Source organism: Fukomys damarensis, unplaced genomic scaffold (assembly GCF_012274545.1).
Source record: "Fukomys damarensis isolate Sample0158 unplaced genomic scaffold, DMR_v1.0_HiC HiC_scaffold_24, whole genome shotgun sequence".
Lineage (NCBI taxonomy): Eukaryota > Metazoa > Chordata > Mammalia > Rodentia > Bathyergidae > Fukomys > Fukomys damarensis.
Window position 1 is genome coordinate 8665950 of NW_022900936.1, and position 19236 is coordinate 8685185.

A 19236-nucleotide genomic window follows, 5' to 3' on the forward strand; every position below is an offset into this window, starting at 1 on the left:
AGAAAGGGAAGAGGAAGAGAAGGAAAGAATCTTTCTAACAAAATATATTCCAAAGTTACACTATAATTTGATGATAGGTAGCTAATGCTTCTTTGAGAAAACTAAAAACAGGCATGAATAACAACTAATTTGCCACACAGTAATTCAAGGTCTTCATTGGCTTGCTCTATTTAGTTCTGACTCTAAAAAATGTACACCCTTGCTTACTTATAGAATACAACAAAATGACAAATTAATAGCATGGCAATTGTCAAAAAGAGGGGGGATATAATCTCCCAGGTGGCTAAAATAAAAAAAAAACAAAACAGTTTCAGGCAGTTATTATTATTACATTTTACTCATTAGTAAGTCATTATTTTCTGGTCTATTTATAACCAATGTATTCCTTTAAAAACATAGTAAGAAATGGCCAGGTGTGGTAGCACATGTCTGTAATCTTAGCGCTCTAGGAGACTGAGGCAGGAGGATCCCAAATTTAACTCCACCCTCAGCAACTTAGTGACTTAGCAAGACCCTGTCTCAAAATTAAAAAAAAAAAAAATTTTTTTTAAGGATATCAGTGTGATAATGCTGGTTTCAATTTCTAGTACTAACAACAACAACAAAAAGTAAAAGCTAAAAGTTCACAAATAGAACGTAGCCTAATTAATTTGAAGTGTGTTTATGAGGCTGTCATACAAAGCCTAAAGGAATATTTACAAACACATTGTAGTGCTCGCCTTAAGGAATAGCTCTGTAAATTCTATGAGGCAACTACATCATAGAAAACCAATTTTAAGCATTTGCCCTAACAAAGCCCAGGTCAGCCATCCACTGTGGAAAACAGAATTCACCTAAAATGGAGTCTGAGAAGGAACCTAGGCACAGCTAGATCTAGCAAAGAAATCCTGCTCTGACCTAATTGAAGGGTTTTAAATCAAATGTTACAAACTAGGAGCCAGGCATGATGGCACATGCCTGTAATCCCAGCCCTCGGGGAAGTTGAAGGTCGAAGAAGGTAACTGCGAACCTAGAGTAGGCAAGTTAGCAATTTAGCAAACCCCTCTGGAGACGCAGCCAAGGGCACAGGTCCTGAATTCAATCTCTGGTACCAAGGGGTGGGGGGAGACGTTGAAAAATCAGCAGCATAAACGTTTTCTGCTTGTTTCCTTAAGGTCTTTTGTTTCTGTTTCTTTGTTTTTAAAGAGGGAAGTGAGGTCCCTTACTAAGATGAGGCACAGTTAAGAGAACCGCAGAAGTTAGCCGATCTCACAGCTTGGGGACTTATTTGCTTCCTTAAAGAAAAATATATTGACAACTGAGCATGGAGTCAGCCCCCAACTGCACCTCGCAGATAAGTTGCCATGTTCTTATACCCCGGCCTTTGGAGACAACACTGACTACTACCAAATAGTATCATGAAAACAAGCCGTTTTTACTTTTTCTAACATTCTCATCCCAGAGAATGGAGGTAATGAGATACATAGAGGGATTTCCCCTTAAAAAATGGCAGAGTGGAATGGGCAGAAAACTGCAGAATCAATGAAATCTCCTGTGAATTGAGCAGAAACAGCAATAAGCACCAGCACTTACTCTATGCTTACTTAAATTAGACTTCACTCTCAGTGCTTTATATAACCTATTCTTGAATCCTCACAAGAACCTTCCAGGTAGGTACTATGACTGTCCCAGCTTAATCACTGAGATAACAAAGGTACAGAGAGGTCAAGTAATTCACCCAAGGTCACACAGCAAGAAAAATACAGAGCCAGGATTTGATTCCAAACCTATTGGCTCAAATAACTATGTTCTGGATTAGCGCACTGTACTCTTACAGGCAGCCAGCCACCCACTCAATCCTTCACCACAGTGCAGTCCACACTGGAAAGATAATAGTGAACTTCACACGGACAAGTGAGAGATGAAGCACCCAAAGGACACTGCCGTGTGTGAGTGGAACATGGACAGAACATCGACACTCAACCCAGACTGTCCCACGGCTCCCTCAAGAAACAGGAAGTCCTTTGCTATGGCTGGCACAGCAGTACTGGGGTGCCATGGATGGGGGACCCCCAGCAATGCCAAGGGAAGGCCAGAGAGATAAGAGGCAGGAATAACAAACCAAAGGGCTTGTGCCTGGCTCTGAAAGTCGGGTTTCCTTGAAACTCTGCAATAACCAACTGAAGAACGATACACTAAGAGACAAAATGACCAGATCTTTTTCCTGCCTCACTCGTTATTTCCAAGGGACTGGATGGAAGCGGAGCCAGCATTGAAGCAGGAGGCAGGGGGTTGAGTTAGGAACCTGTTACTGCATCTCGCAGCTGTCACATGAGGCCCTTTGCACAAACTGTGAAGCCATTCAACCCCGGCAATAGGAACTTCCTTCAACCAAACGGTCTGGAACCACCCAGCAGCAGGTACCCCAATTCTTCCCGAAACCTCTAAAGGGGTTGTACCATCAGGGGGTTTCCCAATAGATCACTATACCTTGTCCAAGGGCCCTAAAAATAGTAGGAACAGCAGCCTTCTCACAGAAATACACGCCCACTCCACCCTAAGCTCCTGGCCACTCAGACACTTCTGAAAATTCTAATGGTGATTACTTTGGCATCATTTTTTTCTATACTTAGGATTTGTCTACATTTCAGCCAAGGAGATTTAGGCCATAACTGGCTCCTATAAGCCTGCAAGGATTTTAGAAGGATTATGATTCAATGTGCAATGCACATTCTTTACCTTATTATGTCCACTTCCCTGGGCCTAGGCAAAAGTCTTCAGAAAGAGCCTTTTCTTTTTTTCTTTAACAAAGCTCTTGGTATGAGAGGCTGCTTGAATCTGTCTGCGTGTCTTTGATGCCTTGTAAAAATGCCTAAACTCAAAACTTCCTCTGCCACGTCCCTACAGACTCCTGCACAAGACAAAGCACTACTTTCTTCCAGACACAGTGAGGCCAATCACAGCCAGCTGATGTTCAAGTCACCAGCATCCAGCATTGCTCCAAAGTAAAGGTTAAAACGCTGGGCAAACACAATCATGTGTCATTAAGCGTCCACTTTTCTCCTGGACACACATGTCCAGCTCTGAAACTGGAATGCCTTTTCGGAATTGAATGTGCTGGCCACCTCTGGGCCTGGGGAATTTGAGTATCCGGGATAGTTTTCACATGGAACCTACCTATTCCCATTTTCTTTTTCTCTTCAAGGATTAGAGCTTCCTGTGGCCAAAAAAAGAAGGATAACCCTTTGAACACTAATAGGGCGAGTCGCTTTGCTTTTTGTTGTTTCCACTTAGTTCTTTATTTAATCACTTCCAGCCCGGGAGGGTGAGTTAGGATTTTCAGGACAAAGGACAGTGGAGTGATGGTCCAAGGGCCGCACTCTGACAGCCCTCATCCCAAACTCCTGCCTTCCAAACTGTCAAGTGTTCCCCCAAATGCTCCTGAGATCTCTGGAAACCCTGCCTACCGTCTAGCGGGCAGAATTACCCGGTGACAATTATTGCGGGGTGGGGGAAGCACACTCTGCGAGGGTCCCTCCTGGATCTGAGAATCTGAACGGGAAGGAGGTATCCTGAGATTAGGGGCAGGGACACTTACTTTGACGAAGAGGGTGATGTCGTGCTCCTGTCCCGGGTCCCCCTCCGGGGCCATCTCGCCATCCTGGGGGCTGCACTCTTTGGCCAGGTGGTTGCTGAGCTGGGGCTGCGGCTCCCCAGGCTCGGCCGCCTCCCCATCACCGCTGCCGTTGGGGGGCTGCTCCTCGCCCCCCAGTGTGGCTCCCTCGCGGGGTCCCTCGGGGCTCGGCTCTGCCTTCCCTTCCTCCTCCCCGCTCTCCCCCCGGAGCCCTCCCGGGTCACCATTCTCTCCAGCGTCTGCCCTCGCATCCCCGAGGACCGCATCCCCTGACTCCTCTGCCCCCGGGGACCCGGTCTCGGGCACCCCGTCCTCCCCCGCAGCCTCCCCAGGCTCCCCGGGGCCGGGCCCGGTGCTCTCCGGCTGGGGCTGGGGGCCGCATTCCCCTCCGCCCCGGGGCTCGGTCTCCTCCCCTCGCGGCCCTCCCGCCGGCGCCTCGGCTTCCACGCTGTCCCCGGCCGGTCCCTGCGCGTCTAGGCGGAGCTCCGGTGGCTCCTCCAGCCCACGCTCTGCTTCCCCGTGCGCCTCCGCGGGGTCCCCCTGAGCCTCCCCTGGGGCCTCTTCCACCTGCTCGGCGCGGCCCGCCTCCTTCACCGCGGGCACCGCTGGGCGGTCCAGGGCTCCCTCTCCGGTCTCCTCCCAGCCCTGCGCCCCTCTCCAGCCCTGCGTCTCTGCCTCCGGGCCCCCTCCCTCGCCCGCGAGCCCCGCATCCCGCCCGCCGCCTTCTTCCTCTTCCACCGAGCGCGTCTCCTCGCCGCCCGGCTCCGCTGCTGCGCCCTCTCCAGCCTCCTGCCCCTCTGCCTTCGATTCAGCCGCCAGAATCGCTGGGTCCTCGGGCGGCCCCTGGGGACCCGGAGCGCAGCCCTCTGGCTCCGCCGCCTGGGCCATGGCTCTAGAACCCAGTCTTTGCCCGGAGCCCCTTCCTGGACTGCTCAGTGGCGCCGGGCGAGGGGCGAGGTGCAAGGTGCCAGAGGACGCCCCTTCCGGCCTCTGTCCACTAGGTCTCCCGCAGGGTGAAATCCGCTCGGCCCTGGCTTAAGGTGTTTGAGCTCCTCCTCTCTCTCGGGCTCCTTCCCGAATCCCACCCGAACCCCTGTCTTCAGAGCGGGCCCTGGAGGTGCAGGGTCTGGCCAGAGAGGGCTGAGGTTCTCAGCGTTCTTTCAAGCTCCCGGGCGATAGTCGCTGTCCTAGAGTTGATCAGAAGTCCTTGGTGCCAACTCCATCCCCTGGGGCTTGGGCGGGGTTTGTTCCCCCTCCTCCCCTAGTGTTTGGGTGGCCTGGGAGCCTGGCCAATCGCCTTTCCTTGGCCCTTGTGGATTTTCATGAAGTCTGGTTTTCCTGGCCGCTTGGGTGTTTGGAACAGCTTCAAGTACCAGAGCCATTTACACACAATCTGGCACTCAAACACCTAATTCCCACCTTAGCCCAAAAGTGCAACATTAAGTTCCTCGCTAGGTTAAGCTTCTTGACCAACAGCAAGGGCGTAAGTCCTGGGGAGAGGAGCAGGGGAGGGGAGACTTGTGGCCTTCTATTTAGGGCCTTCCTGACATGTTCCAGAGGTCCTCCTGTAGAAAGCAAAGGAGCCAAGTGGGCATTTTTTCTGACCACAAAAGGGCTCTGTGGCGCATGAGGGTCTGCCTCTCCCTGAGTGATAAGTACCCAAAGTCCCCCACTGGGAGAAGTTTACATCCTTCACCTCCTTGGTCCCTGTGCTTATCCTGTGGATTCCCTACATTTTCTAAACTCTTGACCAGTACACTTTGGCCTTGATGTTGTTGAGGGGCAGAGAAGCTGGAAGCAGGGGAAGAAAATCCAAGATATAAAAGAGGGAAGTATGGAATTCGCAGCGCTGGGATCTTCTGAAATCACAGACCACGTACCTTCTTCAAAAGGGAGGTTATGCTTTAAAGAACTAACACCAAGTTCTTCTGAAACTCTTCCAGCTTGCAAGGCAGGTGGCGGAACCACTGAGCTACATCCCCTCACCCTCCATAGGATTTAAAGGGAAGGAACCTTTCCAAACTCAGTCTAAGGTTAGCGTTACTCTCTTATGAAAGACAAGGACGGGGTGGTGGGTCGGGAAATGCTATAGACCAACATCCCTGATGAACAGATACAAAAATTCTCAATAAAACCTAAGTCAAATTCAACAGCACATCAAGATTATTTCCCACAATGAAGCTACTTCCTTTCCAGGAATTTAAGAAGGGTTCAACATACGCAAATCAATAAATATACTATATCATATCAACAGAATGAAATATTACAAATATATGACTTTCTTAATAAATACAGAAGAGAGTGTGATAAATTCAACATCCTCTCATGATAAAAGTCCTGAACAAATTACATTAAGAGCATATGACAAAGTAATAAAGGTTACATATGACAAACATCACCAACATCCTACTGAATGGGAAAAAGCTGAAAGCATTTCCTCTAAGATCAGGAACAAGACAAGAATGTCTTACCTCTCATTCAATATAGTGCTAGAAGTTTCAGTGGAAGCACTTAGACTGAAAAAAGAAATAAAAAGGCATGCAAACAGGCAGGGAGAAAGTCAAGTTACCCATGTTTGGTAATGACGTAATTCTATATATTAAAACACTAAAGAATTCATCAACAGACTATTGAAACTGATAGATCTGGTAAGGTAGCAAAATACAAAGTGACATGCAAAAATCACTAGGTCTTCTGTACACCAATGACAAATTTACTGCATGAGAAATTACAAAAGCAGTACCAGTCACAACACCTACAAAAAATAAAATAACTAACAGCAAACTTATCCATGGAAGTAACAGATAGTGAAAATTACACAACAGAGATGAAAGAAAGTGAAGAAGTCACTAGAATATGGCAAACATCTCATGTTCATCATCTGAAGAACTAATATTGTTAAAACGCCCACACTACACAAAGCAATAAACACAGACATAAAATCCATAAGGAAGTACAAAAAAACTAAATAACCAAAACAATCTTCAGCAAAAAGAACAAAGTTGTAAGCATCACAGTTTCTGATTCTAAGATATATGTGGAACCGTAGTAACAAAACAACATGGTACAATATTAGCATAAAAACAACATGCAGGTCCATGGAATGCAATGGAGATTCCAGAAATAAGCCCATGCAACTATAGCTGACTGGTTCTTGAAAAAGTCACCAGAAACATGCACAGGAGGAAGGACAGCTTCTTCAATAAGCGATACTGATAAAATTGGATATCCATATGTAGAAAATTGCAATTTGACCCCTATCACTCACGACAAAAACCCAAAAAATGAATCAAAGACCTGAATGTAAGATCTAAAACTGAGGAGAAACATTTCAAGATACTGGCGTGCCCTGAGATGATTTGTCCAAAAGGATAGGACCCCATAAATACAAGAAACAAAAGCTGCTATTAACAGATGGGATTATGTCAAAGCAAGAAGCTTCTGCACAGCAAGGGAACTAATCAATGGGGTGAAGAGGCAACCTACAGAATGGGAGAAAACATTGGTCATCTGTTCAGCCAACAGGGTGAACATCTAGAATATATGAAGAACTAAAACAAAACAAAACAAAAAACAAAAAAACCACCTTAACCAAACAACCAAATAATCAAATAAAAACAGGCATATGACTTGAAGAGACAATTATCGAAAGAAGGAATATAAATGGCTAACAAATATGTGAAAAAATGCTCAATAATAGCATTAGCTATCAGGGAAATGCAAATCAAATCACATGATACACCATCTACTCCTGATTAGAATGGCTGCTATAAAAATACTGGCAAGGATTTTTAAAAAAGAACTCTTACACACTACAAATAAGAATGTAAATTAGTATGGCCAGCATAGAAAATAGAATGGAGGTTTCTTAAAAAGCTAAAAATAGATCTGCCACATTGATTCGTCGCTCTATTTCTAGGTATAGAGCCAAGCAAGATGAAGGTAGCATACCAAAGAGATACCTGCACCACCATATTTATTACAGCACTATTCATAATTTCCAAGATGTATAATCAGCCTCGATGGGCATCCACAGATACGTAAAGAAAATGCTTAGCTATATTTTGTCATTTGCAGCCAAATGGATGGGACTATAGGGCATTATGTTAAGTGAAGTAAGCCAGACAGGAAAACACTTGCCACATATTCTGTCTCATAGGTGGAAGACCCCAAAAAATACTGACCTGAAAGTAGAGCAGTAATCACTGGAGCCTGGGAAGGAGGGTACGTGGGGAAAAGGTAGGTGGATTTGATTAGTGCATATTGGATCAGTGCATATGGAATTATCACACTGAATCCCATTAACATGCACAGTTAATACATGCTGACAAAATATACAGAGAGGAAGTTATGATGAAAATCATGCAGCAAGCCTACTGTGGTTCAGGCTGGAACCTGTGCGTTGCGATAAGGAACTGGGTTATCCAACAGGGTGCCATCTAAATGTGATGGGCGATGGGGATCCTGGCTCTCTCAAGACTGCTTTGACTTGTGAGGCTCTTAACAGATTTGTGCTGCTCTGAGATATTTTAGCTCGTCACATCCACGAGGGGTTTTGCTTTTATTATTAGAGTTGGAGACTTCTTGGATGTGGCTTGAAGTGACACCCTGGCCCATTTACCGTGGTGCCTCCTTCTAATTCTCATCTATTCAGCTGACAGGGTTAATATCGAGGATATATAAAGAGCTCAAAAACAACTTAACCAAGCCACCAAATAATCAAATAAAAACAGGCATATGACTTGAAGAGATAATTAACAAAAGAAGGAAAACAAATGGCTAAAAAAAAAAACAAAACGAGAAAAATGCTCAGTATCATTAGCTATCAGGGAAATGTAAATCAAATCACAGTGATATGCCATCTAATCCCGATTAGAATGGTTACTATAAAAATGCTGGCAAGGATATTAAACAGAGAACTGGTGTATGATGGGTGCTGCGGTTTCAATGTATCCCCTAAAATTCATTGTGTTGGAAACTTAAACCTCACCTTCATGGGTTGATGGTATTTGGAGATGGGGTCTTGACAGGTAACTGGGGTTGCATGAGGTAATGTGAGTGGATCCCCAAGATCTCATTAGTGGCATTAGCACACTCTTCACCCCACTCCCCAGCTCTATCTGGTGCCTTTCTCCAAATAATGGCACAGCCAGATGCCCACACCTTGATATTGGGCTTCCCAGCCCCCAAAACTGTGAGAAATTAATCTCTTTTCTTTTTCTTTTTGGTACCGGGGATTGAACTCAGGTCCTTGCACTTGCGAGGCAGGCCACCGAACCGCTGAGCTAAATCCCCCGCCCTCTTTTCTTTTTCTTTTTGGTACCGGGGATTGAACTCAGGTCCTTGCACTTGCGAGGCAGGCCACCGAACCGCTGAGCTAAATCCCCGGCCCTCTTTTCTTTATCAATTATCTAGCTTATGACCATCTATCAGAGCAGCCCAAAAAGGACTAAGGAAATTGACATTGAGCTTCTAGTCACCTTTCTCCAAAGTTGTGCTCGCCCCAGGAAGGAAGAGGCCAGAAGCCACATCTTTGAGAAGATGTCACAAAGCAGCAACTACTCAAGCACAGGTGAGCTATACCCCACACAGGTGAGCTAGATAGACACACTAGACACAGACCCTGCTCTGCAGAAGTTCCAGGTACCCAGACAAAGAATCCTGCTGCGTTCACCAGGGCAGGAAAGCGGCTGTCACCATTGTCTCTTTTTATCAGTCCTTGTTTGCAGTACATAATGACTACATTTATCATAGAGAATTGCAGGTGTACATAACACATATGAAGTCCTTTTTTAATCCCTTACTCCTTTCTTTCCCTCTCAACTCCTTGCAACTCTTCCCATTTGCAAAAGCTCTGTTTTCAACATTTTCCCTTTAATTTTTTTCCATCCCTTTTGCCCCTCTCCCCTCATTCCATCCATCTCTTGCTCCCTCATCCATTTGAAAAAGATCTCTGTACTTTGTATTTATCTATCTTCTAATTTACTAAATATATGCTATATATATATCTGTAATAAGTTAGAAAACAGATATTGAGTTTCTCGTGTAAGAGAAACCATGTGATATTTAAGCTTGTGTGTCTTTATTCCGTTTCACTTAGTATTACGGGCTCTAGGTGCATCCAGTTACCTGTGAATGGCATTATCTCTTGAGGATCAAGCCAACATACTCAGCCCCAAACAACGAACACAGTACAGTTTTACAGTCCCTTAAGCAAATGCTGCAAGGCCAGACATGTTTCTGAACACCTAATCCTGAGAAAGATGCTGGAGTGCTCACAGTGCACACGACCTTACCCAACATATCACCCTGTGATCAAACATTTCAATATTCAGAGCTTTTTGATTCGAATTTTGAAAGGTATATAAGGGCTTATGGGCCCATGAACCTCTGAAGGGCTCCAGGTCTATTTGTGCTGCTTGAGAAGGTATGAGACTACTTACATGTATAATTTCATGTCAATAACAAGCCGATGGTCACCAAAGAATCAAATTAAAACCACATACTTGTGCAAGTAATAAGGTTCCACGAACTTTAACTCAAGCGATTTGATAGAAATGTCCTGACTATAGGAGAGTTGGTGCCTCGAGGAAAACCTCTTTGTGAATTGTTCGCCTCCCAAGCTGTTGCCTAGTTGGTTGAGACCTGGTCCTGGTACTATCCTTGTAGGAAAACAGCTAATAAATTCTGTTCTGTCCTGGCAACTGGCCCTGTATGTACAAACCTGTTTTATTTTATAAGCTTCAGATCCACCATTTTATTTTATCTTTTATGGGTCCATATTTGCAGTACATGATACTTACATTCATTGTGGGGAATTGTGCATGTGAACACCTTCATTCTTTTTATCCCCTCCCTTTTCCCTCTTCTCCTCCATCTTTACGTCCTCTTCCCTTTTGCAAAAGTTCTAGTTCCCTTTCATTTAAAAGGGTTCAAATTACTTTACTCACATTGACTAATGCTCACAGAGTAGCATTATTCTGCCTGCGGAAGGTAGACTCACTTTTTAAAGTGACAGTCTCAATAAGCTAGTTTAGTTTTTATATTATATAATTTCATAAAACTTCTATTTTGTGCAGCTTAAATTTATTTTCAAATGAATACAGGCTCGACACTGAAAATGTGAAAGACAGAGAAAATGGAGCTCTTCATGACTTTCATATAGTCACACGATCTATAACTGAACATTGGCTTCCTACTGAGAGGGGAGAAAGAGACAGATTGTTCTAGACACTAAGAATACAACTATGAACAAGACTGAGAAAGTCCCTCCCTCTACAGAGCTCTGGAAGAGAGTGAAAATAAATAACTAAACAATAAAAACAAACAATTTTGTATAATATGAGGCACTATATAGACACATATGTATGTATATCAGTGTGTGCAGACACAAATACTGAAACCCTTCATTTTTTCCCCTCAGACCCCACATCCAACCTGCCAGTTAAATCCTGTTGTCTCCAGTTCTTAAATACAATGAGAAGCACTTCCCACGTGGTGCTGATATTGGCTGCAGAATCCCTCAGAATCGCTTGATATTAGGCTCAGAGCCAGCATCCCAATTCCTCCTAGACCGTTGTAACTGCTATTTTAACTGTTCTGAACTGGAGCTCACACACAGTACTCAGTTCAAGTGCAGACTTTGTGCTAGGTGAAATAACTAAGACCAAAGCATCTTTAAACCTAGGCTTTAATGGTAACAATTCCTCTAGACCCCATCAACCTTCGCTAAAACAAGAGTCGTGCAGATCTCACTAGTAAACAACATTCAGTGACTTGATTTGATTGGGTTCCATATAAAAATGGAAGAAAAAGTCAACTCAAAGTATGACAGCAGCCATTTAATAGCCTCATTGAATCGGTACCAAACACAGCTAATGTAAGTCACTTCCTAGCCCCACAAAAATTTAATTAATGAATGAAAATAAAACCATAATCTGACCTCTTCTCTACCTCAATTGCTACCATGCTGCCGCCGCCAAATAACTGCCATCATTTTCTCGCTGGCTCCTGCTTTGCCTTGAGCCTTCTACCTTCTGCTCTCTACCTCATATGTAGCTTAGATACCGTCTAGTCTTACTGTGCCACTTCTAGGCATGTAATATTTTTAAGTCTTCCTGTCTCATACCAAAGAGGGAACCCTTATTCATAAAGCATGAGGTCATATAAAATCTTGCAACCCCATTCTCTTCCTGGCCTAATTTCCTATTACAATCATCCTCCTTATCTGGAGTTTTCATTTTTCAGTTAACTTCAATCAGCTGCACTCAGGAAATATTACAAAGAAATTCCAAAAATAAGCAATTCTTATGTTTTAAATTGCACATCCTCCTGAGTCAAATGACGAATCATGGAGTCTTTCTGCTAGGCCCAGTCCAGGGCATGAACTATCTATCCTTTTGTCCAGAGTATCCACACTGTGAATGCTATCCACTTGTGAGTCACTTAGTAGCTGGCTTGTCTATCAAGGCACCTTCTGATGAGGTTTGCAGTGCTTCTATTTGATAACTCTTGGTCCCAAAGTTATTGTTGTTAATCATTTACAGTGCTTAATTTGCAGATTAAACTTTATCATAGAAAAATTGCATAGAGGAATGACATTTAGAGCATAAACATCATATATGTTATGGTTCAGTCTTGGAATCTGTCCCCTGAAGATAAAGGGAACCAAGGTCCAATTCCCTGGCTCCTAGTACAGTAGCCTCTCTGTTGTTCCTAGAACTTGATGGATATTTGTATACCTGGGATGCTCCCTATATCCTCCTGTTTTACTTCTTTATCCCACTGGGTAAAGCTCTCTGACTAAGCTGTTTTCCCTAGGCACCCAGTTTTAAAGCATGTTCTCTGGCATCCTCCTCTACCTTATTTTTCCCCATAGAAGGCATCTATGTCTGACTTATTTATTTTCTCTTTGCTCAATCCATTCCATTAGGATGGTAATTGCATGAAAGTAGGAGGTTTTGTTTATCTGCCTAGAACAGAACCAGCACCTCATAGGAGTTCATTAAATTTTTGTTATTGTTGTTGTTTTGGTACTGGGTATCCAACTTGGATTATTGCACTTGTGAGCCAGGCAGCAGCACCACCACTGAGCTAAACCCCCAACTTCGTAGACATGTAACGATCTGAACTAGTTTCACAATTACTTTTCCCTGTTAGTTTTATACTTTGGTGGACAAGCTAATGTCACAAGACACACTGCTCACAGAAATTCTTATCTACTGACTTTGGTGAGTACTTCATCAAACACTTAATTATTAGCAAGGGCCAGATCAGTTCACATAAAGGAAAACAAAAGGAAATACCAAACAGAGTCGTGAAGGTCACTGTGAAGGTACTGGCAGATTGCATACTGTGAACGGAGCCACTAGCACTAGATTAGCTATTTAAATACCAGGGAGGGTTAAACAGAGGTGACCACTGCAGGCGTGGGCACACACGAGAGGCAAAAGTCTTGATAATTAAGTAGCTTTTAATCATAATGATTTTAATAATTGTAGAACTCTACCATTCTATGAGGAGTCATGATACAGGCTAATTACGATTACAAAGCAGACATCCAGGGCTTCGAAACAATGCAAGGGTTTGTTAGTTTTGTTGTTTTTCCAGAATAGATTCACTTCCACAGAGATCCCCTTTTTCTGTGGCAGGTGTCTGCCTCTTTCAGAAAGCCCTTGGGACGTAACGTGTCTATAACATTTAGGTCACAGGGTACTTTTATGGCTGAGTGAAAGCCCCCACTCTGATTTTTCTTCAAACATCTGATCCTTTTCACCTGCAAGTGGCTCCAAACCCACTTCCTAATTTGCTCAGTTACTAGTTAAGATATATTTCAGTCAGAGAAAGATGTCCAGCACAGAATACATTTGCAGCTAGGAGGCATGGATTGCAAAATCGGAAGCTTAGTAGGTTTGGAAGCACGTTTACAGCATAAATCAAGGCAGTGGAACACTACTCAGCACGGACACAAGCTGCAATCACAGCCGAATCAGTGGATTCTTGGGTCAGATTGCCCAATTTAAAACAAATCAGGGAAATGTCTGATTTGTCCTGTTTAACTGTGTGACCTTGATTCTGTTTTTCATCCAGAACAGAGAAGGAGCCACTGCTACTGCGAGTTTTAAATCAGATACTGTGTGTATCATACTTCTCATGAACTTGTCACTGCCAATGTCATGATCTCCTTGTTAGTATTGTTTCGGAGAACAGACTTCTCACATATTGACAGAAGCATGTACTGAGAACTGCAAAAGTCACAGAGAATCCGGATGGCCCTTTGGCCCACTTAACCTGTGGAAGTCCCAGAAATTATGCCCATGGTCTTAGCAGCATGATTATAGAGCTTCTGTCATTCTCAAAGTTGTCCCAGGGTGAACCACGAATTATACTGTCATACTAGCATGAACTCACCTAGCGAGTAAGGCTTCTGTTTTCTTTTGTATGTTCCATACAATCTTGCACTATGCTCAACGCAAACTCAATTTTGAACAAAAATGTGTTGAGTGTCTGAAAAGGAGGTAGTGAAGTAAAGAGGAAAAAGTTAACCAAATAGTAGAGTTTCTGATAGTTCACTCTGGTGACATTCTTCATCAATAATCTAAATTACAGTTTACTTTGAAGATCCTTAAATATACCCTGAAGGCCCACATTGTGTTAAATTATTATTGCTAATTATATTTCTTAAACTCTTGGGACCAAATGTTTGACTGTTCATTTATTCAGTCCACTTTAAGTGAAATCGTTTAGCTCATAATTCTGTTGCAGACTAACATTTGGGGTTTTCTTTCTAATTTTGTTGAGCTCAAACCAAGTAGACGAAAAAGAGATTAAGGCTTCAAAGCAGAGTCTACAGTGGCCACCATCTTGGTTTTGTTTACACAGTGTCCTTGAGACACAGGTGTGCACAGGAGTTCTGTGACCTTGAGAAGTCCCTTTCCCTTGGTGAGTAATCACCTTACATCAGATGACTCTGGAAGTCATTCACCACTCAAATTCTGTATTCTGGGATCTAAAATCTTATATATTTGAAGCAAAAAGAGCAAACGAAGTCTCTCAGAGCAAAACAAAACAAAATGTATTTGAGTTCACCACTTAAGTATGAGTGTTCTTCCCTTGAGACAAGAATCTCCCTATGTAGGGAGACTGACCTGGAATTCACTATGTAGCCCAGGCTGCTCTCGAACTCACAGTGATCCTCAGCTAACCTATCTCAGCCTCCCGAGGGCTGGGATTACAGGTGTGCGCCACCACGCCCAGCTCTTCTCAAACATGAACTTGGACTCTCAACTAGAGTCCATGACTTTATTTTAAATTCATCCTGATGTGTAATCAGATTTCTTAATCCAGAATACATCAGACACAGCAAAGTAGGCTGAAATCAAAGTTGTCTTCATGAAAACAAAATGCTTAATTTAAAAGCAAAAGGTACACCACCAAGTCTTAAGTTTTATCAATAAAGTTTCTTTTTCCATTTCAGATGAACCCAGAAAATAATCTATTGGTTGAAAGGAGGAAAAAAAGATGCAAGAAATAAAGAGGAAAAAGAAAAAAAGAAACCTTATATCCCCGGCACATGTTTTACAAATGGGAAGGGAACCAAGCGATAGAGAAAAGGGAGAGCGAGAGAACAGGGAGGGGACTTAAAACCACCACCACCACAACAACAATAAAATAAAATCTCACAAGTATGCTGACTTAATATGGGGAATAAAACAACGTGAAGGTTTGGCTTTATAATATTAATTAATTTGCATTGCTTTATTGGATAAAACCTCAGGTAGAATAACTTAATGTAAATAAATTAGACATAATTATTTATTATATAATTATCCACCTGACAAAGCATTTATGTCCATTACCAATGTACCTAGCACGGTAAGCCACTCTGTATTTCCTTTACTACAACCCGAATCAGGTTTTTGACCACTTCTCCATTACTCTATTATAGGTATGACTGCCAAAAACAAGATAAAACATCTTGTTCATTTAAAGTTGGTTTCTAGAAGTACATATTGCCAATATGTACATGAAGAAATGTTCAGCATCTTTGGCTGCTATAGAAATGCAAATCAAAACAACACTGAGATTCTGTCTTACTCCAGTAAGGTTGGTTATCATCAAGGACTCAAAAAAACAACAAATGTTTGCCAGGTTGTGGGGAAAAAGGAATCCTCCCATGTTGCAGGTAGGAATGCAAACTAGCACAGCTACTATGGAGATTCTTCGAAAACTAATAGAAATTCCATTTGTGCCAGTTGTATCTATTCTGGGTATCTTCATGAAGGACTTAAAGACATCATATTAGAGTAGTACATGCATATCTGTGTGGGAGGTACAACTCACAATCTTGCAATGCAGCACTATCCATCCAATAGATGGATGGATAAAGAAAATGTGGCATATAATACAATGGAGTACTACTCAGCCATAAAGAAGAATAAATTCGAGTCATTTTTAGGAAAATGGATGCACCTTGAGACTATAATGCTAAGTGAAATAGATCAGATGCATCAGGTTAAATACTGCATGGTTCCTATTATCTAAGAAACTCAAAATATAAATAAAGAGCAAAATCAAATCAAGATGGTAGGAAGCACAAAGATAGACCTTATAGAGACAGGAAGGGAGGGCTGGGGATTTGGGGATTTAGCTCAGTGGTTCTGGTGCCTGCCTCGCAAGGGCCCAAGTTTGATCCCAGGTACCAAAAAAAAAAAAAGAGAGAGAGAGAGATAGGAAGGGAATCTGTAGGAAGAAAGAGAAAAAAGAGTAGAGAAATGGAGTAAAAATGATCAAGAAGCAATATGTTTATGTACCAACTCCGCAAAACAAATGATACTCATATCTATTGCAATCATGTACTGCTAATAAATCTTTATATTAATAGTATTAAAGTTGATTTTAGGAGAATGACAGGGAGCAGCATCCTTGTTAACTGAGTGAACAGAAGAATAGGCAACAAATGGATCTCAACTCCGAGGGAAAAAGGAATTGGAGCTATGATTGTAGGTGCTAGGAATTTCCCAAGGTTCCTTGCCCCCAGGGATAGGATTTGAACTTTGCCACCGGCCAACCAGGTGTGATCTACCAAACAAGCACATACCACCCACATGGCAGGTCCATGATAAACACCTCGCACTCTCACAGAATACTAAAACTTGAAAGCACCTCAGAGATAGTTCTCTAAAGAACACTCTTCACACATCAGAGCTTACTTTTCATGACTCAACATTCCTTAACAGTCCTTTAGTGCAGACAGGTGAGATCATGGAGTGGAGAAGATCTGATGCCTGCAGTCCCAGCAACACCCTGGCTGGAGACTCTTCCCCCTCTGTTTACAGGCTCCTTTCTTGCCACCACGAGCCTGACACCCCAGCAGCACCCCTGTGCCCCGCCAGCCTTCCAAACATTGCTGTTAAATCTTGTTTTTAAGCAGAGTGTGTCTTCTTGTTTGTTTATTTGTTCTGGAAAACAGGACCTATAGGTAGCCATGGAATCTGAGTTCCTGTCTTTGGCTGGGTAACAGTTGCCCTTACAGGCACAGTGGAAGTAAGAGCTGCCAGTGTATGGATGCCTGAAAAAAAAAATAATAAAAAGACATTCTGGAAAGATCCTACTGCCAAAGGTATCTTGGCTTGGAAAGCTGAAAAACACTGAGTAACCTGGAGATGTCCAGTGTGCCTGGCACTCCCAGCACACAGGAAAGCCAACCAGAGAGGTTCTGGTGGGGAGCCCTGGGCTTCCTTCTTAACAGCTGTACAACCTGGGCCAAGTCACTTAGGCCCTCTGGGCCACAGTGTCCTCCTCCACAGCATGAGCCATTGGTGTTTGTCTCACAGGGAAGTTAGGAAGTTAGTATACCAAGTACCATCAATCTTCACTACCCACAGACCTACCTACTTGCAAACACATTTTTATTTGTATACATTTGCATTGTATACATTCACAACCCTATTTTACATCTGTAAGCACCTGGAACTCTAAAATCAAGATTCCAACTGCTTTTGTGGTACATAAATGTGCACAGCAGAAGAAATTGGAGTTGACCAACACACACACCCAGGTGCAAGGTGATGCTCTGTCTTCCTGTGTCAGCACTCAAACTACAAACAGTTGTGCTTTTCCCAATCTATTTAGTGCCTTGTTTTGCATATTTTTGTGCATTTTGTTGGTGGCACTTCATTTAAAAATGGCCCTTAAGCCTAACGCTGTCTAGTGTCCCTGAGTACAAGAAAACCATAATGCACCTGACCCACAAAAATATGTTAAATAAGCTTTGGCCAAATGGGAATTATTAGTGCTGTTAAACATGAGGTCACATAATGAATCAACAGAATATATTAACTAAGGTGTCTTTAAACAGAAACACAGAAAACAAGTTTATGCATTGATTAATTTACAAAATTACTACAAGAGACTCCCAGGAACCTAACCCTCTATTTTCGCTAGGAGCAAAGGTTCCAATGTTCACAAATTCAGTGCTCTTTTTGAGTTTGGAGAACATAAGTATCACACACAACAAGATTTGACTGTACTTAGAGGGATGCCTGACACAGAGTAAGCATCCTCTGAACGTCACTACTTACCATTACTGTCTGAAAAGGTCTAGCAGTCAGTATTTGGCTACCAACAGAGATCGTTAGTTGAATGAACCCCGCAGAAGTCCATTGTCCACACAGCAGCTAAAGAATGAGCTGATTCACCTATATCACGAGATGGTCCTCTCCACCTGCACTACCCCCAAGAGCCTCCCATCTCTTTCCCCCACTTCCGCACTTGTCTCCAGAGTCTGTGTTAGCCCAGCAACTTCAGCATTTCTGTCGTTTGTTTTCTGATGCTGGGGATTGAATCCAGACCCTTGTACATGCTAAGCCTATGCTCTACCACAAAGCTACACCCCCAACTCTCTTGAGTCACCCTTTAAAATGTGAACTGGATAACATCTGTGCCCTGTGCTACCCTCTCCAATGACTTCACTTTACTCTTAGAATCAACTCTGAAAACCTTCCAGGAATTTGAAACTTTCTATAAGCTGGTGTTCTTTTACTCTCCCTCCCGGCCTCTGTGTCCTCCTCACTGTTCTCCGGCTCCTACCTGATCCTCTCCACCTCGTGGCCACATAGCTCACATTATGACATCAGGCAGATACCTGATGAAGTCACCTCCCCAACACCACCTTCCCTGATCCTCCTCCTACCCCATCGCCACCCTCTTACCCTGCTCTATTTTTCTGTTTGTTGATCATCTATTTCCTCACTAGATCAGAAGTTCCAGGAAGGCAGTCTGTCTCTTGTCCAAAATTGTTTCCTCTGCACTTAGTCAGTGTTGGGGCATCCAGCAGGCTCTCCATAACCATCTGTTCCATGAATGAATGAAATCTTGGCTGAATTGACTTGATTTCTTATCTAAATTGACCAACCATTTGGGGGATCATTTGCACAGCCAATGTTTCTTCTTAGGGTTCCAGTGTCCTACTCACTCACCCAGCCAACCAGCCACCAAGTATGTACTGATTGACAAAAATGACTGTGAAGTCTATGCCCAGGTAAAGGTGAACAAGTAACTTGCTTCTGAGCTGCCTGCATTGCCAAGATTTCAATGCAACCACATCATTTTTCTTTCTCAGG

The 19236-nt window shown here is 43.2% G+C and overlaps 1 protein-coding gene across 4 annotated transcripts in view; it reads right to left on the bottom strand.

Moving 5' to 3' along the window:
* The window catches only part of Clic6 (chloride intracellular channel 6), a 54594-nt gene extending 36286 nt beyond the window's left edge, over positions 1-18308 (bottom strand). For 3 of the 4 annotated variants that reach the window (XR_004514240.1, XM_010611300.2, XM_033755927.1), the window contains exon 1: positions 3578-4795. Coding sequence is in view for 3 of the 4 variants with exons in the window: in XM_010611300.2 (XP_010609602.1) it covers positions 3578-4501 (924 nt within the window). In the remaining variant the exon portion in view is untranslated. Of the gene's footprint in view, positions 1-3577; positions 4796-18195 lie in introns of those variants that run through there. The other variant, XM_010611301.2, reaches the window with a different exon arrangement.
* Between the last annotated feature and the right edge of the window lie 928 nt (positions 18309-19236).